This window comes from Alexandromys fortis, unplaced genomic scaffold, assembly GCF_014885135.2.
Source record: "Alexandromys fortis isolate MF-2015 unplaced genomic scaffold, M_Fortis_MF-2015_v1.1 scaffold_50, whole genome shotgun sequence".
Classification (NCBI taxonomy): Eukaryota; Metazoa; Chordata; class Mammalia; order Rodentia; family Cricetidae; genus Alexandromys; species Alexandromys fortis.
Genome location: NW_026067932.1, coordinates 10,359,430 through 10,382,216, shown reverse-complemented (window position 1 = coordinate 10,382,216; position 22,787 = coordinate 10,359,430). Strand labels below are relative to the sequence as shown.

At 46.8% G+C, this 22,787-nt stretch overlaps 1 protein-coding gene, 1 long non-coding RNA gene and 1 pseudogene across 2 annotated transcripts in view; 2 read left to right on the top strand and 1 right to left on the bottom strand.

Annotated features, from left to right (window-relative positions):
- Tcp11l2 (t-complex 11 like 2) overlaps positions 1-11,565 on the bottom strand; it is a 29,218-nt gene extending 17,653 nt beyond the window's left edge. The window contains exons 1-4 of the mRNA XM_050145536.1: positions 11,450-11,565; positions 3,518-3,814; positions 1,348-1,483; positions 175-295 (exon numbers count right to left, since the gene is read on the bottom strand). Of these exons, the coding sequence (XP_050001493.1) occupies positions 175-295; positions 1,348-1,483; positions 3,518-3,668 (408 nt within the window). The 5' untranslated portion in view covers positions 3,669-3,814; positions 11,450-11,565. The remainder of the gene's footprint in view (positions 1-174; positions 296-1,347; positions 1,484-3,517; positions 3,815-11,449) is intronic.
- A 144-nt stretch (positions 11,566-11,709) lies between these two features.
- On the top strand, positions 11,710-15,597 carry LOC126503705 (uncharacterized). The gene is made up of 3 exons (XR_007592367.1): positions 11,710-11,816; positions 11,987-12,292; positions 14,985-15,597. It is a non-coding gene; the product is annotated as an uncharacterized lncRNA (long non-coding RNA).
- Positions 15,598-20,544: 4,947 nt separating this feature from the next.
- LOC126503835 (60S ribosomal protein L36-like) lies at positions 20,545-21,708 on the top strand (annotated as a pseudogene).
- Positions 21,709-22,787: the final 1,079 nt, after the last annotated feature.

The following is a 22,787-nucleotide window of genomic DNA, read 5'->3' as shown; positions in this document are numbered from 1 at the left end:
AAGAAGGATTCTCCTACAAAGGCCTTCACCAGGCAGCAAATCCGGTGTCTTGGCCTCAGACTTCCCAGTCTCTGGGCCTGTGAAGAATCTCTACTGTTTATAAGCTGCCCATCCACAATCCCCATCACACTGACTCCAGTGGGTTAAGGCATTAATGGGACCATATCAACTTGCCTCTCTGATTTCTTCAAACAGTCTGATGGCATATTCATACTGGGGAGGGTCAGCACTGAGATCTGCTTTCACGACATCCCAGAAGGCCTGGTGAACAACACGCTTCACTTGACCAGGAAGGCTAGAGCAAAAAATGGACTATATAAAATGAGCATTAAAAGATGTACGTTCACTATAGATTTCCTAGAAAATTAATTCTAAAAAAATCTAGAACCGATCTTTTAACATATTTTCCTTGTTCAAAGCATGGGTATTGTTTTCACACAATAAAAACACAGGGCTGGAGTAATGTCTAGTGGGTAAGACTTGTGTAATCATAAGGACAGGAAGTCAGATCTCAGAGCCCTCTTAACAAGCCAGCTGTCCCACAAACACCTTGTGAGCTCTTCCTGGAAAGTCTCCTATTTCAGTAGTTAGTCCTGGCTGGAATAACTACTCAATCAAATATCCTTTTGAGGCTTCCATGTACACATATACTCAGACAGACACACACTCACAAATAAAAATAAATATTAAAAAATACCCAATATGAACAACACATTTTTTTCATTTAGAGATTCGTGTTGTTTTTCCCCTAAACTCTTAAAGGTTTGCTTAGCATATCTTTCAATAACATCATATCATGACTTAGTAGATATTTTTCTATACAGATCTGTATTTTAGGGATAAGATAACAGCACTGCTCTTTCTTCAGCAGCTGAACTTTCATGGTGAGGGACAGAACAGGTTGGTTCCAAGGAGACATACCTTTGAATGGCTGCCATCTTCTACTCAGATGTCCCATTTAACGCCAGCCAGGAATAACTACTGAAACAGGAGACTTCCCAGGAAGAGCTCACAAGACAGGACAACCTCACTCGATCCCCTAAGTCAACGCATGCCCACAGAACTCTTCCCAACATTTAATCATACACACACACACACACACAGAGAGAGAGAGAGAGAGAGAGAGAGAGAGAGAGAGAGAGAGAGGCAGACAGAGAATCTTTAGTATCACTTACATACACAGAGCAAGACAGAGACAGAGAATCTTTAGCGTCACTTACACACAGAGAGACAGAGAGACAGAGGGGGGGAGAGTCAGAGAATCTTTAGCATCACTTACATTCACAGAGAGAGACAGAGAGAGAATCTTTAGCGTCACTTACACACGCACACAGACTTCCAGGTTACCTGTTCTCCGGGACAGCATTTTGCTTCAACTGGAAGTTCTCATTGACAGCTATTTCGTGAGCGAGAGTCATGTCTGATAAGCTCTTTGCCGTAGCCATCACGTCGTCAAACACGACACCGTTGGGAGGACTTGTTGCTGAGAAAAACAAAGTCAGCTAATACAGTAGGAGAGAAGCTGGCATCCGATGCCCCCAGTGTCAAGGCAGGCTTGTTCTTGTAAACAGCATGGCTTTACAAGTTAGAGAGCACACACTAATGGAAGGTGGGCTAGGCCAAGGTTTCCAATATCTGAGCACTCCTTCTGTAGCTTCAGCTCCCAACTGTGTAGGCAGTTCAGCGCTAGCTCATTTGACTTCACTGGTACATATATTACCCCCTTAACAGGCTCTCTTTGAGGTGTTAAGACAATTTAACCTCTCTCTTTTTTTTTAGTTTTTTCAAGACAGGGTTTCTCTATGTAGCCCTGGCTGTCCTGGAACTCGCTCTGTAGACCAGGCTGGCCTTGAACTCAGAGATCCACCTGTCTCTGCCTCCCAAGTGCTAGGATCGGAAGTGTGCGCGCTACCATCACCGCTGAGCAAGAAAAGAACACAGGAGGAACTCAATACATCAGTAAAGCGTAACAAAATAAATTTGAGAGGGTGGATTATCTATTCAGTAGGAAAACAGTAAAGAATTAGAGTTATTTCTAGATATTATACTAAAAAATTGTTCTAATATTTCAAGTTTACAAAATCAAGCTGGAAAATCTCAGCTTCAGTTAAAAACCAGGACCTCAAAAAAAAAAAAAGGCACAAATGGGCAACACTTGTTCCCATTTCTTGTTTTAGAGGAGGCTGGGAGAGAAAGTACTTAGGGGGAGGAGGATGAAAAAGAAGGATGATGCCCAGGAATCGACCAAATCTTTCTTCAGAATGCCTGGGTACCATGATTTCAGATGTAGAGACTCTGGACATGGTGTCAAGGATGAGAAAAAGACGCAGAAGTACGTGGCTGCTGTGGATTCTCTACCTCAAGATGCTCTCTTAAAAACATCTGTGGTCCATTGGTATTCAGAAGCCTCAGTGCATCAGGATGCTCATAAAACTCCATTTATAAAAGAGCAAAACAAGGTGGAAAATGACTGTCCAATGACAAATCAATATATCCGTCTAATGCCTATTTACTTTATGACACAGTAGGTGGTTATGAGGACGGTGTTCAGGAAGCAGTCTGTCGTGAGCACGCATGGATTCCGGTTACAATGTGAAGGGTGAGTCCACATCTGTGTGAAGGGTGATGGTCTGGCAAAGTGCTGGCAGCGGTCATGTCTTTTCTCTATACTATAGATCTTCCAAGGTTTAAAACGGGGAATATAAAAATTTAAATAAACAAAACGTTGTTTTGGAGTGGGCATCTGATCTTAATGACTATCGGTTGTTTTTTCCTACCTTAGCTGTGCTAGTTTAAGAGGTTATGTACTTTCTAGAAAAAAAATGCTAATTCAAAATTGAAAAAAAAAAAAAACAAAAGGCAAAGCCAAGTAGTGGTTCATACCTACAACCATAGCCCTTGAGGCTGTGGAGGAAACTGCCACAGGTTCAAAGCCAGCCTGAACTAAGAGTGAAATCCTGCGGAAAGTAAGGGGAAGGGGGAAAAGCACCAGCTGAAACACGTCCTGTGTCTTCCTGGTGACAGCTGTTTTTCTGGGTAGAAATTCTCCTTGTGGGCTGATCTGGGGGGATTTGCACAATAGTGTTTGAAGTCAGCAGGGAAACCCTCATTAGATCATTTCACTTCCTGTCCACCCTTCCTCAAAGGAAAGTTCCTTCAATGTGAAAAAGAAAAGACTAATGTGACTTCATCATAATCTCCACAAGACAATCTCAAGAAGGGGTGTTGCCACCATTTGGGAGACAAGCAGACAGGGCTGGGGGTGAGGGTTTTAGATGTCTGCTCGAACCAAACAGGTTAGAGACAAGGCTCACAATAAAATGAGCAGGTTTGAAACTTATCCCTAAGAACCCATGAGGATTGCTCCAGTGCCTCTGACATACTGTTCTGGTGCATCGAGAAAGGAGGGAAGAGTGTGATCTGCTCACAACATTTCGGAGTTCTCAAAGCCACCATGCAATACCAGCACCTCCTCCCACCACCACCCTTACCCCCCACCATGCTCCCAGATGCTCACAGTCAGGAGAACTGGATTTGCTGGAGAAATCACTGGTGAAGCTCTGCCTGGAACACTCTAAGTCACTGAGTGAAGCCATGCTTTCGGAGAACGGGGAAGACTCTACATCACTCTGCTCGTTCACACACTGCTTCTCATCATTCAGAGGCATCTTGTATCACCTTGGGGATGGAGGGGGAGAGGGAGAGAAAGAAAGAGAGGGGGAGAGAGAGAGGCAGAGGCAGAAAGAGAGAGATACAGAGACAGACAGGGAGAGAGAGACTGGGGGGGGATGTGGGGGTGCGCAAGAGAGAGAACCTGCACAGACAGAGAGACCCTAAATCAATATGGTTTCCAACATGCCTTTTCCAACATGGGTAATATAATGCCCAGAGGTGTTACAGTATAAGGGGGAAAAGTCCAAGAAATTTCTTTACCCTTCCCCCAGCACCCTGACCAAAGACTGTTGCAAGATCATCAAGACTTCCTTCCACAACAGGGGTTTCAAGGCCATATCCAGTGCAAATGTGGAGCAGCCTTAAGTGATGTCAGACCCTCTTAAAACCCACACAGAGCACAGATAAGCTCCCCTGGGTTGGTGTACAAGGCTCTGAGGGGCTCCTCAACCAGACTCCTTGCTCCGTTCTGGGGAAGTCACTTGAACCACCTGACTCCATGGGGGAAACTGACTTCAAAGACTGAACTTCCAGGGCTTTGCAAAGACTGAAGAGGACGGTTTGCACCTGAGGCTTCTTCGCATAGCACTCATATAGAGTTAATGTCCTTACTGCTTTGTTTTAAATAAAATACGTTTAGCTGGTTTGGTGGGTAAGGGCACTTGCTGCCAAGCCCGATGACCTGAGCTCAATCCCTGCAACCCACATGCCAGGAGAGAACCAGTTTCCACAAACTGCCCTCTGACCTCCACAAGTGCTGGCAGCATGAACACACCTATACATGTACACAGGATAAATATAAAGAATGCAACTTAAAAAAAAAAAAAGGATGTCCAAACAACCTCGTGGTGCCTCTGTGAGCCTGTAAGGGCAGGAGAGACTGAGGCGGCTTTCTGAACTGCCGGGTCTCTCCTCCATCCTCATGTCGCAGCATGAAGACCAAGACCTGTTATTTGGTTTACAGTCCACCTGACACACCTTACCGAATACCTAGGGACCCAGGGTTCTGATGCAGACCCAGAGGGACAAGGAGAGTCACTCTGCCATGGAACCAGTCCCTAGACTCTACGTCAACTGTTTTCTCTGGGACATCAGGCCTAGGACAATCTAGAAAGATCATGGCATATGAATGCCAGGCCTGGGCCCAAGAACACCAGGCAGGGCTATGAGGAATTGGCCTTGATGTGAACATAGCACTGCTGAGGCCAAAGGAGAAATTCTGCCCAAGGGAGCAGGTACTTCCAACCTTGATAGACAACAGAGATAGAGAAAGTTTACTTCTTTGAGGGATGGTATACTTTCACAAATGCCAGAAGAAAGAGAAACCATTAACAATGCACAATATGACTGTGAATGCCTCTACGGTTTCTTGAATGAATCTGCTAATATTTATGGAGCACCGACTGTGCCAGACACTGGAAAAAGTAACTGAACAAAACAGACACGTCCCTATTTTCCAGTTCTCAAGTATGGTAACTTCAAAAGGTGTGTGCCAGATGAAGGAAGAGGAAACACGGTATTGCTGAGAAGCACAAAAGGGGGGGGGGGATCAGGACTAAGGGGTACGGATGGGAGATCCAGGCGTCACTGAGAGATACAGGCTAAACTGCTTCTCTTGGGTACTCATAGGAACAAGAATAAGCCTGCGCGGGGGAGGGGGGGCATTAAAAGGAAAAAAGGTCAAAGGGCGTTTTCACCTGTTCTCAAGCAAAACTTTCTTCAGTCCTGACACTCACTCAGAGATACACAGTTGCTCAGGTTAAAACATGAGCAGCAGCCGGGCGGTGGTGGCGCACGCCTTTAATCCCAGCACTCGGGAGGCAGAGGCAGGTGGATCTCTGAGTTTGAGACCAGCCTGGTCTACAAGAGCTAGTTCCAGGACAGGCTCCAAAACCACAGAGAAACCCTGTCTTGAAAAACCAAAAAAAAAAAAACCATGAGCAGCAGAGAATTGTAACTGTTTCTGTGGATGGAAGGCGAGGAGTAAGGGGAGCGGCCACTAGGAAGCATTCACCCTATCCTGGACTCCAAGCCAACTACCATAGACACGGGCTATAAAATAGTCCTGAACGCTTGGCTCTTCGGTGGCAGGGCAGTTTCCTCTATCCCATAAGCACCAGTTTTTACCTGATCGTTTACTACTGTGTTCTGGGGAAAGGCAGGGAGGGACAAGAGAAAATGGCTGCTGTCATTCTCTGCCATAACTTCACTTCCCGTTGCTGGCATTGCTTGAAAATGCTCTGTTCCCCGGAAAGCCTCCCTCATCCCCCACCACAGCTCACAGTTCTCTGCTCAGCAGGTCTGTGGCGCATCTCCTTCACCTCCACAGAAGGAATTGAACCAGAATAAGGAGATGATGGTTCAGGGAGAACAATCATTTGCTTGTGCTGGATTCAAGTCCCCACAGCCCACACTAAAAACCTAGGCATAGTTGCATGCACCTGTAATCCCATGGCTGTGGGGAGGGACAGGAGGATTTCTGGGGCTTGCTGTCCTGCAACCTAGCTCCAGATGCAGTGGGAGACCCAGTCTCAAGGACCTTGAGTGGGGTGGTGAAGCAGGGATCCAACATGCTCACCTCACAGAAAAAGCATCTGCTGCTATTCTCGTGCAGGGACTATTTCTGAATCTCCTTGGTAAGGGAGACACAGCGCCTCACTAGCACCAAGTTCACGACACATCTTCGGCATCAGCTAAATCACTGCCACTGAATCCTGTCTGGTTCGGCTTCAACTAGGACATCTGTAAACTGACAGCCCCACACATTTGCATGCCTGCTGCTGCCAAGCGCAGGCCCTAGAGCAGACGCCATCATCTATGCCCAGTTTATTCTATTTAAATCCAGATCCCCAGGTCTTGTCACTCTTGGGCTGGCTCTTGCTCTTCCTCTACTGCAGCGGCCTTCCACCAACAGGTTATTTTTTCCAAGTAAAAGTGAATAAATAATTTTACTGCACATAAAATTCATCTATGGGAATTTATGAACAGGTTCATTTTATTCCATTTGGACAGCACATTTGGTATGTTTCTTGATTATATGAACAATAAAGTCAAGTGCAAGGCTTGAAAAATAAGAAGTACTAGGTTAGGAGCTAGAACCCAGCCTGTCACCAGTTTACTGTGACTTCATCCGCAGCTGGTTTCTTGCGGGGGTGGGCAGCAGGGAGGCAGGCTAATTACACAGATTCTTTCAGTCAGAAATTGCTAAGATGGAACCAGAGTTCCATGAGACATCATGAGATGTTTTGAAAAAGCAAACATACAGCAAGCAGTTTAATTGTACGCAACTAAGTTTTATGTCAGCCTGTCACTGGAGATAGAATCTGAGGCACACAGCTGTAACAGAACATTGAAAAGTATCACACTCTTTAGAAACTCTTTAGTTGGCAAAAGCATCCATGTTACAACTGAGACTTACTGTATCCAAGCAGAAGCCTGTCTTTGAAGCAAGGCACTCATTACTTTGTTTAGATATTGTCTGTTTCCTATATAGGTAAACCCCACAAGCCTAACTTGTGGAGTTGGAGTGAGATTGCACCTAGGTATAAGGAAAGGGTGCTTGGGACAGTGTCTGACAAAGAGACAACAGGACACAGGGGATTCTACTTCTGTTTGTCAAGTCGCCTTATTCATTAAAACAGGAAACTATTTTACCTCAGGATAACAAAATCATGTTTTCCTACAGAAAACCATGGTTGGAGCTGGGCGGTGGTGGCTCACGCCTTTAATCCCAGCACTCGGGAGGCAGAGGCAGGCGGCTCTCTGTGAGTTTGAGACCAGCCTGGTCTACAAGAGCTAGTTCCAGGACAGGCTCCAAAGCTACAGAGAAACCCTGTCTCGAAAAACCAAAAAGAAAAAAAAAAATCCTCCTCCCCCCCCCAAAAAAAACCATGGTTGGCAGTAACCTAGAACAGAACTCACACGCCTGTCTGAAAGATAAAACCCCAAATCGAATGGCTGTCCCGGTGTCAAAGGTCGTCTTCGGTGCCTTCCCACCAATGCACAGCTTCCTTCACCTCACTTTTCCACGAGTCAGCTGGGGACAAACCAACCAGACTGAAAAGGCACTGGCAGTAACTAGACTATTTCAACCATTTCAGATTCTCTTAGACTGATGATAATAAAGTCACTTGTTTTAAAGAAGCACAACGCTTTTCATACTGAAAAACTTAGATCCACCTAGCTAGTCACCAAAGCAACTCCCAGGCAGAATGGGAAGAATGCGACTAGAAACCATTTAGACTGCTGTGAAGGAACGTGAAGAACAACTATGGGGAAACTCAGCGGCGGCTAAGACTTCAGGGAAGTGTAAATGTTCTAAGATTACTTCATTTGTTATGAAATAGGATATTAGAAATGGGGACAGTAAAGGCAACTCTGAGGATGTCTCAAAAGGAAATAAAGGGCAAGATTAGAAACAGGAGTAAATGAAACCCTGTCACATTGTAGTAAGAATTTGGCATATTTTGCCTATGTCCAAGGGCTTTATGGAAGGTGTGTAAGAGTTATGGACTAGGGTATTTAAGGGAAGATGTTTCCAAGCAAACTACTGAAGGATGCGTGTGGCTACTTTTAACCACATACAAGACGTGAGAGAAGAGAAAAACACAATTTAAAGGTTTTACAAATTTATATCCTTCGCTGGGCGGTGGTGGCACACGCCTTTAATCCCAGCACTCAGGAGGCAGAGGCAGGCGGATCTCTGTGAGTTCGAGGCCAGCCTGGTCTACAAGAGCTAGTTCCAGGACAGGAACCAAAAGCCACGGAGAAACCCTGTCTCGAAAAATCCAAAAATAATAATAATAATAATAATAAAATTAAAAAAAATCATATCCTTGGACATGGGAAGTGTGAAAAGACATCTCTAGAACAAAACCAAAGTGGCCAAGGGCATTTTGCTAAAGAGATTAAAACAGTGAGAAAGTTGTCTAATGGGGCTGGAGAGAAGGCTCAGAGGTTAAGAGCACTGGCTGCTCTTCCAGAGGACCTGAGTTCAATTCTCAGCAACCGCAAGTTGGCTCACAAGCATATATAATGAGATCTGGTGCCCTCTTCTGGCCTGCAGGTATACATGAACAAACTTGGCCCTGTGTCTATTCATAAAATAACTAGAGTTCTCAATCTGTCCTGCCTGAATCACATTGCTCATTAAGCAGTCACTTAACACTGTTGTTTAGCAGTCTACATTTCTGCCTTCCAAATGACTTTTAAAATGCATGTAAGAGGGGAAGTAGTCCCTTCTCCAGTCTCCAGTGCCTATCTCAACACAGTTCGAAGGCTAGCAAAGCCCTAGGAGCTTTAAGAACATGTACATTGTACAACTGCACTCTTTAGACACTCACCAATACTAAAACGTAACAATTAGAACCAACACTTATGGAAGCTTATGATCTCAATAATATTCTAGTTGATTTCCTCAAATCTGCATCATAACTGTGTTGGGCAGGTGTTATTCTTGTTTAAAATGAGAACTTACGGGTCGGAGAGACAGCCCAGAGGTTTACGGCAATGCAGAGGCTCGGCTCAGCCAGCAGCAGGCTGGAACCCCGGAGCCTACCGCTCCAGGGCAGCTGGAGGAAATCAGGGTACTGCTCATTCTTTCCACTCCCTGCCTGCCAAATCGATCTGTCTATCATCACACGGACACTTGCACATGTGGAAGCAAGATGACCTTACCCTGGGGTGGCTGTTCAAGCACGGTGCCATGAAGGACATCACTGCAAGAGATGACTCAACCACCCCACTACAGTGATAAAACCCCACTATAGTGATCAAAACCCCACTACAGTGACAAAACCCCTTGATTAGAGCACCATTCCTTATGCACTGCAAAACCCCTTGAGAAACACCAGGTATTACCCAAAGGGCTAACTGCCTACAACGAGCCAAGTCAAAAACATCTTGAAGTAAATTGTTCGGGTTATCCAACAGGGAAGGGCCCTGAAGAATGAAGCCCATGCAATTAAGGCTAGGTTGTAGAAAAAAGCCATGTGGAGAGACATTTAGTGGGTACCCTCCTTCAAGACCATACCAAAATGAGGCACAAGTCACCTAAAGGATGGGGGGGGGGGATGTTGGAGGGAGCAAGGGCAAGACTGAGTGAGCTCTGATGGAAAAAACATTGCAGATGTTAGCAAATTTGCATTTTCTACCAAATGCTGCCTTATATCACCAGCCCAGAGCAAAGCAGAAGCCATAGGACTGAGGGAAAGTCCCTGCAAGAATACTGCTCCCCATCAAATCAGAGCCAACAGAGAGCTAGACAAAAGTCAACAAGCCAGGCAGTCTAAAGGCAGTTCTGATGTGCAACATTACAGCATCAGGGAAGATTTCTGGGCACTTTTCATCCTGGAAAACGCTCTCCTCCCATTCCTGGCTGGTCCTTCACACTCCAGGGGCCCTCATCTTAGCTCTTGGTACAGATGACTGGGTCTTCAGCCTGGACCACTTCAAGTGGGGCAATGTATGGGAACCATAAAGACAGGAAGAAAAGTCAGGTAGACACGGAGCCTCCTAGCCCAGGTGAAAAGTTTTTCCGGCCCAATAAGCCTCTCTGCCTATGCAATAATCCAAATCAGACGAAATCAAACCAAATTAGAAAAGGCCCAAGATAATGGATACTAAGTCTCCTGCTCTGCGAGGAGATGGGGAAGGAAGACCAGAAAACCGTGAGTTTGTTCTCTGGGGGATAGTGTAAATAGCCTGTGGGAGTGGTCTTGCGCCTCTCTGGGGAGGGGGTCACCGTTTGGAGGTGGAGTCCGGAACTAGCTTAAGAACCTCATCAGTAACAGGCAGGTAGAGAGGGACACCCTGAGTGCTCAGCGCTCACTAGGGACAAGTTGCCTGATTTCCTCACGTTATGGTACCAAAACAACGATGAAAGAGTAATATTTCACTTCGGTCACATGGAAACCACTCTTAAGAGTTTCCACTCCTCTGCTTGTCTGGTAGTTTAACAAACACTGCTTTGTTGACTAGCTTTTTGCATTAAAACACATGATTTGGGCTTCTTGTGGTTGGGGGGGGGGTACAGAACCCACATTCCTGTACATGCCAGGAAAATGCTCTACCAGAAAACTACATTCCCAGTCTAACACGCACATTTTAAAAGAAAACATCGTTGTCATTGCGAAATCGCTCGCTCAGTGGACGCTTTGCCTCCCTTACTAACGTAAACACGGAACTGTGTCAGCCACGTGCCAACACATCTCGCTGCTATGTTTTGTGGTGCCACCCTGAGCACAAAGCCACCCTCGAGACAGCGAGGGTCTGACCCAGATGTGACCCGAGCTGGCCTCCAGGCCGGTCAAGTCCAACGGAAGTCTCCGGAGGCCCGCCCGCTCGCCCACGTTCCCCGCTCGCCCCTCCCTCCAGCAGCACCACGTTTCCTGTCAAAACAAACGCTTGGGGGAGGGGACTGTCAGGGCAGAGCCCAGCGACCGAGAAACCCGGCAACAAGCCCCAAACACAGGCCGAGGTCCGGCCCGGCTGGGCTCCACCGCGGTTCAGCCCCACTCTCCGGGATCGGGGGCAGCGGGGACGGCATCACTGGGTGCCCGGAGCGTCTCGCGCCCCCGGCGAAGTCGCTGGCACGCACCCAAAGGGTTGTCATCACGGCCCAGCGGACCCGGAGCAGCCTGGGCACCGCCACCACTGCGCCCCCACTTCAGATCCCGACGGGGGGGGGCAAATGCCCCGACTTCGGAGCCCTCCCGCTGCCCTGAGGAGAGGCGGTCCCCGCAGATCCCACGGCCCCTCCCCTGGGATGGGTACGCACCCCCGGATCCCGCGCGGACAATCAAGGAAGGCGGGGTGGCCGGGGTCGCGGGGCTCGTGTCCCCTCCACACACACACACGGAGAGACTCACCAGCCGTCAACTCTGGAGCCCTCTCCCTCAGCCCCACGCGGTATTTAAAGGGTCCCGAGGTACTCCTTGGGCGAGACCATCCGTGAAGGGACTGGAGGGGGGACGACGGCGCCGCGCCTCGGGGATCCGGGGCAGTTCGAACTGAGATGTCTGACCTCTCACATAGTGTGTCTGTTAAACATCTTATTTCATCAAGTTTCCATAGTGAAGGCCGAGGACGTCTTGGATTGAAAGCCGTTTGGACGGGAGAAGACAGACTCCCCCGGCTCACTGATGGTACGGTCCGGGCCTGCCGGGGGCGGGGAGAGGAGGGTACACGGAACTGGAGCAGCCAATGGCTGGGATCGCCTGGGCTGGGGCGGGGCCTAAAGCGTTGGGAGGCGGGGCCTGGCGGTCTTAGGGGCGGGCTTGGGCTCGGGTGGCGCCCCCAAAGGCTGTGCCTTTAGTTCACCTGCAGGGATGAAGCTGTTAACTCCAACCGAGCGGACAAACTTTTAGTGCCTGCTCGCTGCTATGCTGTGAAGACTGGATGCTCACCTTCACCCTGTCTACACACCCAGAGTCAAGCGAGCCAACAGCATCCCAAACTGACTGTCCCATGCGCTTCAGCGACCAATCGGGTCATCCCCCGGGTGCCTACATTTTTCTCGTAAACACAGGTCCTGATTTGCCCCGAGAATCAAATGATTGGCTTCAGAAAGCCACACCTACCCCCAAGTTCTCTCGGCGTCGCGAGTGTGTCCAAAGATAAGGTATTTTACTTCTACGTGAGAGTTTTTTTTTTTTTTTTTGGCAGCGCTTATCTTGGCCACAAGTTTCGACCTGGGTTACTGTAAATAAGTGCTGGGAGGGACTCTGTGTGGTCAGGCTTGCAAAGCATAACTTCTGGTGAGTTTGCTTCGGGATGTAAAGAAACTGTCTTCCCCTCAAAACAAAGAGTACCAGTATTCTACCAGCTGCAGATCGGTATAACTTGTGGTTTTCATAAAAATAAATAAATGGAGCCAGGCGATGGTGGCTCACGCCTTTAATCCCAGCATTCAGGAGGCAGAGGCAAGCCGATTTTTGTGAGTTCAAAGCCAGCCTGGTCTAAAGAGTTCCAGGACAGGCATCAAAGCTACACAGAGAAATCCTGTACCGAAAAACCAAATAAATAAATAAATTGGTATTCATGTCAATAAATAATTTTTATATAGGTCAAAATATTTCTGTTTAGGACTAGAAAGAAGAAAAACAAAAGCAGGCAATATTTTAAAGCAAGACACAGCTATACTTCAGCACAGCTTAATGGGCTGGTCTTAAGTTCAAACCCTGTAGCAGGAGGCTGCTTGTTCGTTCTGGTCGCCCACACTCCTAAAATAATCACATAGAAACCATATTATTTGCAATACTGTTTGGCCAATAGCTTAAGCGTATTTCTGGCTAACTCATATCCTAAACTAACCCATCTCTATTCATCTGTGTATTGCCAAGCAGCTGTGGCTTACCGGGTAAAGTTCCATCAGGAGTCTGTCTCCAGTGGAGGCTACGTGGCTTCTTCTGACTCCTCCTCCTTTCTCCCAGCATTCAGTTTAGTTTTCTCCACCTAGCTCTGCTGTACCCATCACAGGCCCCAGACAGCTTCTTTATTAACCAATGGTATTCACAGCATACAGAGGGGAATCCCACATCAAAGCCTGGTCCATGGCATTTACCTCTCTGGGAGATCCTGTTCGGCTGGACAGCAATTGTTCAGTTTCACTGAACCACTGAGAGAATGGAGGAACCTACCTCAGTCTACATAGGGAAACTCGGTGTTAGCTCCTGAAACTGGTTGGCAAGTCATTCTGAGCAAACCTACCTCATAATCTGTATAAATTTGTATCTGTCACTCTCTAAAATAGACAACCTAAAGCTGGAGTCATGGCTGGTAAGAGCCCTTGCTGCTCTATCCTGAGGACCACGGGTAGTTTGACTCTCCACACTGGCTGGCCAACACACACTTGTAACTAGCTCTAAGGGGAGCAATGATCCCTTCTAGACTCCTCAAGCACCTACACACACACATACACACTCACGCACAGCCATACACATAAAAAATAATCATATACAACCTAATACAGATCAAGAGACTGAAGAGAAAATGCTGTTGGTACCCAGGTTTTCCCTATGAGCCCGCTGTTCATATTTATATCACTTGTTGGAATAAGCAGATGGCAGCCTCTTGTCTCAAGGCTTGCCAAATCACCACCACCACACAACTGCCATAAAAAAAAAGCCACAGCAAAAAGATTAACCAAAATATCTCTAAATTCCTGGTAAGCATGTGACAAGGACATATGAAACAGTGTGTGCTTTGCACACATTGTATTAACCTGCTAAGTGCTATGTAATTACCTGGGGCCAGGTGAGCATGATTCAGCACAGTTCAGTCTACCTGGGTGACCAACTGGCTTTGACACTCTTTTAAAGCTCAGATATGTAACTCTCACAGACACACAGGAGCAATTTTCATCAACACAGATGAGTCAGGTTTCAGCCTGTTGCAGGGTGAGAACCTTGAAGTGCATGGCATAGGGCAGAGGCTCACATCAGGAGCCAAGCCAGGAAGAGAAAGGATACAGGAGACAAATCTTTTGTTGCTTTAGTTTAGGTAACTTGTTATTCACAAGTCCCATTGGAGAGTTTCTTAATGACTGCTGCTTGTCTGGAGTGTGCTGTTAAATAGAAGGCAGTTGTCTTACACACACACACAAACACACACAAAGACACACACACACATACACGTGCACACCTGCCTCCCCCAAAAGCTTTGTATCACATCCTTGCCTTACAGTTCAAAACCATACAGTCCCCACTGCTGAGGTTATGTTCATGACTTTCTTGGGGCAAATATCTGAGAAGGAAACCATTTTAGCAAGTAAAATAATTAAAACGTTACTTGAAGAGATCTTATTATTGCATCTAATTTTGTATTTGTTTCTGTTTCTTCTGCCTCAGCCTCTGGAGTGCTCTGTTTATAAGCATGCTCCATTACACCCAGCTTTGAACCTAATATTTGTAAATTACCTGCTTCGAATCATTAGCTTCCTCGTGGTAATAACTTTGTTTGCCCTCAAAGAACATTTTGTTCTAGAAATTACACATTTTATCTGCCATCCTTGGCAAAAACAAACGAAAGCATCATCTAAGAGCAGATCAGAATTTTTTGCATGAATGCACATAGTTCCTTTTTTACACCTCTGAAAAGCTTTAGTCCCTACCCCCTTTGGGGTGGTGGTGGTGGGGTCCTTTATGTGAGTTTTTTCCTAATGCTGCTAGAGGCCAGAAGTCATGAACAAACTACTAGCTAAATCCTGAACCCCTGAAATCTGAGTTCTAAGTTACAAAGAATTCTTGAGGAAAAACAAAATAAAAAATCATCATTGGACTCAGCTCTCTTTTTTGTGCTTTATCCATCTTAAGGTACTAGAGAAGGGACAGGAAAACAAGCCAATAATCGAGGGGGCTTGTGTTCTGGAGCGGAGGGGAGAAAAGCAAGCTGACTAATATGGACACTAGAAAACAGGGCACGGAATGTTCAAACAGCAACCACGTACCTTCTGTTCAAACTGTTGTGAACCTAAAACTGTGCTTAAAAAAAAAAAAAAGTCTATTCAAAAATTAAATTCTTTCCCCGTATTGGTTCGTTTTTCTGTATTTTTCCTTTGGCTTTAAAATTTACGTAGACATAAGTTGTCAGCGAGTTCGGAGATGCATGGATGCTTGATCGGTTTTCTAAAATCTTCAAAACCAGTTTTATCTGGATTCGGCTGAACTGAATCAGTGCAAGGTCATTTTCACACCAGGTGTAGCTCCACTCCCATTGAGACACAGCCCGATCCTGACCCTGGCAAACACTAAAAGCACCAACAGCCTCAGAGATTTTCTCAACCCCTCCTCCATCTCTCCCCACTTTCCTGGACAATACCTACTCAAAGGAAGGAGAGGCTGGATGAAGAGAGTGCTGTGGCCAGCAGGGTCTGAAGTGGGCCAGGCCAAGGAAAGCCCGCAGGAGATGGAAGAGGTGTCTGCCTCAGTTTCCCTAACCAGGATATTCCTCTCCTGCTCGCCTCTGGCCCACCGGGCAATTATTTTCTAAATGCTTTTGTGAGTAAACACATAGGCCCTTACTAATCAAATGGAATACCCAATGGGACCCAAGAGCTTCTCAAATAAGACGTAAAGCCTTGGCGATGAAAGGGAAGCTTTGAGAAATGGGGCTCACCAGATAACAGTCTGCTTCCCAATATACGTTATGGAGCAGCAATGCAAGGTGTTGCAGTTTGTGCCACAGAGGCGTACATGGTGGTGGTGGTGGAGACAGTGTAAGATGTTATGAAACACATCCAAAAGAACTGGAAGAAACCTGATTGGTAAGGAGGCACCTTGGTCGGGGCGGGGGTGGGGAGAGCTCCGGATTGATTCGCTATGTGTTTAGACAGCCCACATTAGTTCTCAATGGGTGCATGCTCGTTCACGCTACCATTCAACAATACAGCACTGCTACTATGCCTGACTCGAGACAGGCTATTAATACGGTAGAAAAGACGGCTCTCCTGTCTCCTCTTCGTTCATATTTAAGAAAGACATGAAAACAAATGGCGCTTTCCATAGAAAGAAAGGGATTACCAAAGGTCCCTTCGTTTGATATGTTACGGTTCTTCATACGGGTTGGGAGACTACTGATCCCCATTCTTTTAGGGTTTGCCTTGATGGGGTTTTCTTTCATTTCATGCAGCTTTTGCCTTCGTTTCTTCAGTGATAAATATGACAAGAACCCGTTCCCAGAGTGGCATAAAGCCTTTGGAAGCCAGTTGCCGGTTGTCCAGAGGTGGCTCAACAATTGTACAACGCCAATAGTTCTACCGGTTTTTGAGTGACAAGTTAAGAGCCCCGATCCTTCAATCTCTTTTCCACAGTGGTTCTTCCCAGAGTTCCTGGGCACAGCAGAGAAGCCATCACCCTGGGGCCGTGAGGGCGTCTGACTGAACAAAGACATGCTCAGCTGTGACTCACTGAGTTGGCAAATCGAAAATAGAAACCAGAAGAACTCACTGCACGGCTTCTCTACACACACACACATAAACACACGTGTGGGGTGTCTTGTGCAGAGAGCTTTGTCTCTTCGCTACTGTGTTTCCACAGGAACATGAAAGCAGCATGCAGCCTAGACACCAACCGAGTGCTTGAACTATTTGTGACCGCATTCCATTACTGAGTGTCTGGCCCTGGTACCTGGATGGCTGTGCAAGGGGAATGGAATGCTCTTAACTCTCCTTTGAGACTGTCTGTGCTTCTGTCATATATACAAATACACACACAACGTAACTATATGCTGCTGGGTCCTACATTTTATGTACATATGGATTATTTTGGTATGTGTACATATGAAGTAAAGGAAAAAAGACCGAAATTTTTCATTGAGAAACTCGAGATTAATGAGATCTTTCCGAATGGTTCCTGGAGCGATATGGGATTCCCCTCTCTGCTATGAATATGTTTTATTACCATTGGTTAATAAAGAAGCTGTTTCAGCCAATGGCATAGTAGAATAAAGCCAGGTGGGAAATCTGAACAGAGATATAGAGAGAAAGTAGGTGGAGTCAGAGAGACACCCATGTAGCTGCCAAAGGAGACAGATGCCAGCTACCAGCCAGAACCTTACGGGTAGATTCACAGATGAATAGAAATGGGTTAACTTAATATGTAAGAGTTTGCTAAATATGCTTATATTATATGCATATTGGCCAAACAGTGTTGTAATTAATATAGTTTCTGTGTGATTATTGCATGTCTGGGTGGCCAGGAAACGAATCTACACTGGAGAAAGATTTCAGGGCTTCACATGATTCACGTAACAGGCTACAACACAATTGTGCAAATGGTTTTCCTATTCTTTTATTTTTCTCTTCAGTAGTGAGGACTGGAATCAAGGCCTCGTGTATGCTAGGCTGGTGTTGGACAGCTGACCTGTGTACCTGGCCCTCTTTTGTAGTTTTCTATTTTAAGACAGGGTGTCAAATTGTCTATGCTGACCTAGAATTCATTCTGGAGCCCAGACTAACTTTGAATTTGAGTTTTGGGCTGGTTAATTTTTTTTTTTTTTTTTTTTTTTTTGCCAGCTAGATAGAAACTAGAGTTATCTTTAAAGAGGGAACTTGTGGGAGTCTGAATGTAATTAACTGTAGTTGTTATTTATTATTTATCTATTTAGTCTAGCCCCGTGTTGGAATGCCAAAATGTTTTTGGTTGTATTTTACTCTTTACTCTTTCAGCTTTTTTTTGGGGGGGGGTCTGCCACATAGATACCAAATAAATCACACACTGTATCTTTTTCTTTCCTATAAACACCCGACTTTAGCGTGGCTTGCTTCTTGCCAACTTTTCTTAACTTAAATTATCCTAACTACCTTTTGCCCCTGGGCTTTTCCCTTTTCTTCCGTTTATGTTACTTACACTCTTACTCCGTGGCTGGGTGAGTGATCCCTACGTACTCCTCTCCTTGTTCTCTTGCTGCTGCTGCTTCTTCCTCCTCCTCCTCCTCCTCCTCCTCCTCCTCTTCCTCCTCCTCCTCCTCTTCTTCCTCCTCCTCCTCCTCCTCCTCCTCTTCTTCTTCTTCTTCTTCTTCTTCTTCTCTCCTATTTATACTTTCTGTCGGCCAGGCCCCCCCCCCATTCTTTCTCCTGCCTCGCTAAAGCCGTTCGGCTCCTTATTAGACCATCAGGTATTTAAGACAGGCAAAAAGAAATTCACAGTTTCACAGATTTAAACAAATGCAGCCTAAGGTTTCCTATGCTCGGGATACCACCCAGGGTCTCACTCAGCTTCCTGTTGCCTGCAAGATGTAGGACTCTCAGCCACCCCTCCAGTACCATGTCTGCCTGCATACCACCATGCTCCACACCTTGATGAGAATGGACTTAACCTCTGAAACTATAAGCCACCACCCAATTATAAGAGTTGCCATGGTCATGGTGTCTCTTCACGGCAATAAAAACCCTAACTAAGACAGAACTTCAAAATAAGAAAATGTCCAATTTGGACAGCATACTGTCAGCGGGCAAGGTAAGGGTAGTTTCTTGCCCAATGGCTGACTTTTGCCACAAAGAAAGTAAAGTCCGTATAGAGTTTCTTTGATGCCCATCATCTTCTCTGGAGCAGATCAGTGCTGCCAGGAGCAGACAGGGCTCATTGTCATAAAAATGCCCTTCTCTTTCCAAGTTGTTTTTGGTAAGTATTTTCACAGTAGCAGAAAGACAACTCGTACACGTGCCTCCAGCCTTAGCTTCCCCGTGCCATGGGGCTCAGATACAACCCAATTTTAAAGCTCAAGCTCAATGCTTTATTGGATGGTGAATGACTTTTTAAAATGCCTTTTGGTAAGCATTCCTCGCAGCCAGCAACGCTCCCTATGTGAGATCCGTGAGATCTGCGACTCAGCTGTGCAGGCCGAGACAATAGGCTTTAGCTGCTCGAGGAATGAAGATTTGTTGGAACGGTGATGGTGGAAGAAGAGGAGGGATGGGAGCAATCATCTAAGAACGAGGGCTGCTTGGTTTGTGTACTTCCTGCCTGGCACCGTCATTGTCCCAGACAGACAAAGCTGTGTAATGTGACGGAACTCTCTCTGACTGTGGAGATGATCTACAATCTGTGCGTCTGTAGATTCCACACACATATGCCTGCTGATACTAGAAATGCGGGCCAAGGGAAACCGAAGAACACAATATTGGATTTAACTTCACCTTAATTAAATACTTGAGTTTCAGTAGCCAGAGTTGACAGACGAAGAGCCGATTTCATTAGCATATGATTTTCGATGCTTAGGCGCTCAGGGACTGCGGAAGAAGAATATTTAGGCCAATTTGAGAACTATTGGGAAGTTCCCCAAAAACCTCCCTTATTGGTAAATGCAGGGGCAGAATCGCAAGCTCTCAGACTCTGGGATTTCTGTATAGTGTGCAACCACTGCCTGGCCTGTATGACTGACTAGGGTGGCTAACTTTGCACTCTGATCTTCAGGCAAGCTTCCTTTATTAAAACACAAATAATATGCCACTATATATCTGTTCTCTCTTGACTGAGAGACAAGAGAGTACCATTCAAGTTATTGTAAATCCATTCAGAGCTGGGGAATGTAGCTCAGTGGTAGAGCACTTGCCTAGCAGAGCCCTGGAGGACACATGCACATGTGCATGCATGCAAACATGAACACACATGCACTACACACACATGCACACACATTAATAGCAATAATAATAGTAATCGTACAAGGATAAGACAGAGAATGAGTTGGGAAGAAGCAGGGTGAAGATGGGGAGCTGGGAGAGGAGAGGCTGGAGCCAACCAGGGGCCAGGTTATGCTCTGGGATAGTGACAGGGAGTGACTACCGTTTCAAAGGATTGACCTGCTTGCTTGAAGACAAGGTAACAAAGGAGGGCAGAGGAGGATACAGAAAGTCAGTAGGAAGGCTGTCACAGCAATCTAGGCTGTGGGTGCTGGACACTGAGCTGGTGGCAATGCTATTGATCCTGTCCCTGAGGGCAGGGAGTGTTTGTGAACTTCAGCTGCATGTTGCTCCCTCTGAACCCTGTCCTGGGTTACTCTGAGATGCAACTTGCTCCCCCACACACTGCTGCTCAGAGAAGAAAAGGCAGGGCATAACTGAATGATACAACAGGAAGAACACAAGGTCATCAAAGGCCAGAAGGAAAACGTCTGAAGGAAACCAGAGAAGCTGGCAACAGCAACATCCTTGTAACTACTCCTCCCTGCCAAGGCGACAGGTGCACCAGGAGATGAAGGAAGCCATGCCAAGATGGCCGTCCTGGCGCAATCCGGTGCTTTGGGCTCCAAGAGGCAGACATCCAGCACACACCAGCTTACACCACAAAGAACAGGAAGTCCCTTGTTCTTCGGCTTGCTTACACAGTTTGATTATGAATGGCTTGGTAGAAGAACTCTATACGTACCCAACTCCTTAGCAGGCATTTACTAAAAGTGTAAATATTTTCCCGTCCCACGAGGCCAGCTGTAGAGTAGTTCCAGCCCCTCAGCTCCTACCCTGGGGCAGTAACAAAAAAGTCAACGGCTCTGTTTGCTGAGACAGTTACCTGCACCACGGAACCTGGCTGTGAACGTCAACCCACGTCTCACGGATCCTTGCTTCTCAGTGTAGTGATGAATGACCTGTTCATACTTCAAATGATCTCTAGGCTTCACCAAGCCGTGTATTTGCTGGAAATTGGTTGCGTGGTCCCACTCCCCAGCTCCAGCCTCTGGACTGTCTTTGTCAACAGCAGTCCTCCCTGGCACCCCACTTCACATCTGGGAAAAAGAGAAACCACGTGGCAACTTTCCCTCGGGGCTGTGGATGCTGCTGGTACACCATATCCTCGTGTTTGCTCGTCAGTTCTTGTTTCTAGTTTTCTGGGCACTGTGGAAAGCATCCAGGAAGAAATGGTGCCTGGGAGATGATGGTGCCTTCCGGTAGAGTGAGGTTTCCCCGAGTGTCATCTGCTTTCCATGTTGATATGAAAAAAACAAAAAACAAAAAACCTTTCACAAAAGCAACTTAAGGGAGAAAGGGCTTATTTGGGTTCACAGTCCAAGGTACTGCCCGTCCTGGTGGGGAAGTCAAGGCAGAAGGGGCTTGAAGCAGCTGGTCACGCAGCTTCTACAGTCCAAAAATAGAGAAGGTGACTAAGCTACCCAGTTCCCTGTCTCCAGTTTGTACAGTGCAGGATCCCAGTCAGGGAACGGGATTGTCCGCTAAGAAGGCAAGTCCTGCTTCCTGTCGCAGCCGCCATTGGAGAGGAGCAGCCATGGCCCTGCGCTACCCCATGGCCGTGGGCCTCAACAAGGGCCACAAGGTGATGAAGAACGTAAGCCAGCCGAGGCACAGCCGGCGGCGCGGGCGCCTCACAAAGCACACCAAGTTCGTGCGGGACATGATCCGGGGGGTGTGCGGCTTCGCGCCCCACGAGCTGCGCGCTGTGGAGCTGCTCAAGGTGTCCAAGGACAAGCGCGGGCTCAAGTTCGTCAAGAAGTGGCATGCACGTACCGCACGGACGCGCGAAGAGGAAGCGGGAGGAGCTGAGCAACGTGCTGGCCGCCATGAGGTAGGCGGCGGCCAAAAAGGACTGATCCCCTCCCCGTTCTCAATAAACGTTGCTGTGGGAAAAAAAAAAAAAAAGAAGAAGAAGAAGAAGAAGAAGAAGAAGAAGAAGAAGAAGAAGAAGAAGAAGAAGAAGAAGAAGAAGAAGAAGAAGAAGAAGAAGAAGAAGAAGGCAAGTCCTCCCACATCAGCGGACACAAGCAAGACAATCCCCACAGACATATCCATCTCTCAGGTGACTCCAGATCCGATCAAGTTGACCCAACCCTAACCATCAAAGTGATGGAGCCAGTTCAGGGAAAGAGATAGTCGTTATCTTCAAACGTCATAAGTAAGACATCCCATGTATATTCCAAGGTTCATGGGAAAATATAAGCACCATGTGAGGGGAACTGAAACACACACACGCACACACATGCACACACCCCCGCAATGTTTACACACACATGCACACACGCTCACACACGCGCATGAACATGCACACACATACACCCCTTCAGAGAGGAAAGGAAAGTTAGGGCTCTGCATACTTAGTAGGAAGGAATTCATTGGCTGCCGTGGGATGGAGTGGGTCGTCTAGTATTCCAGGTGGGGTAGAGGACTGGTATTGGAATTTGGCTGTTTAGAGTGCCGTTGCATCCTGGATGTGAACAGAACGTTAAGGAGCTAATAAACTGAGCCCAAAAAGCTAGACAGTCGCTGGTAAGAGGCCTGCTTTTGTTATGGGTGATGGGTGTTCATCAGAATAGTGAGATTTGCTGATTGCTCTCAGAAGCCAGGAATTGGGTAGCCTGAGAAGGGCCTGTTGGAGATAACACTGTTTGGAAAATGCTAAGCTTAAGCAGTATCTAGTACTCACCACCAGGTGGGGCAAGTGTGTCAAGGCAGCTTGATGACTGCTTTCGGACCCAGCAAGGGTGAGACAAGGCTCAGCCAGCCATTGTTTTCACCAGCTGGAAGCCTCCCAGACGGGTGTTCAAATCTCTGGAAGGAACTGTGATGGTTTTTAAAATTCCCTAACACAAGGCTGTACTGTGTTCGATGGTGCAGCTGTCAGTGATGTGCATTCTGTGACACACACACACACACACACACACACACACACACA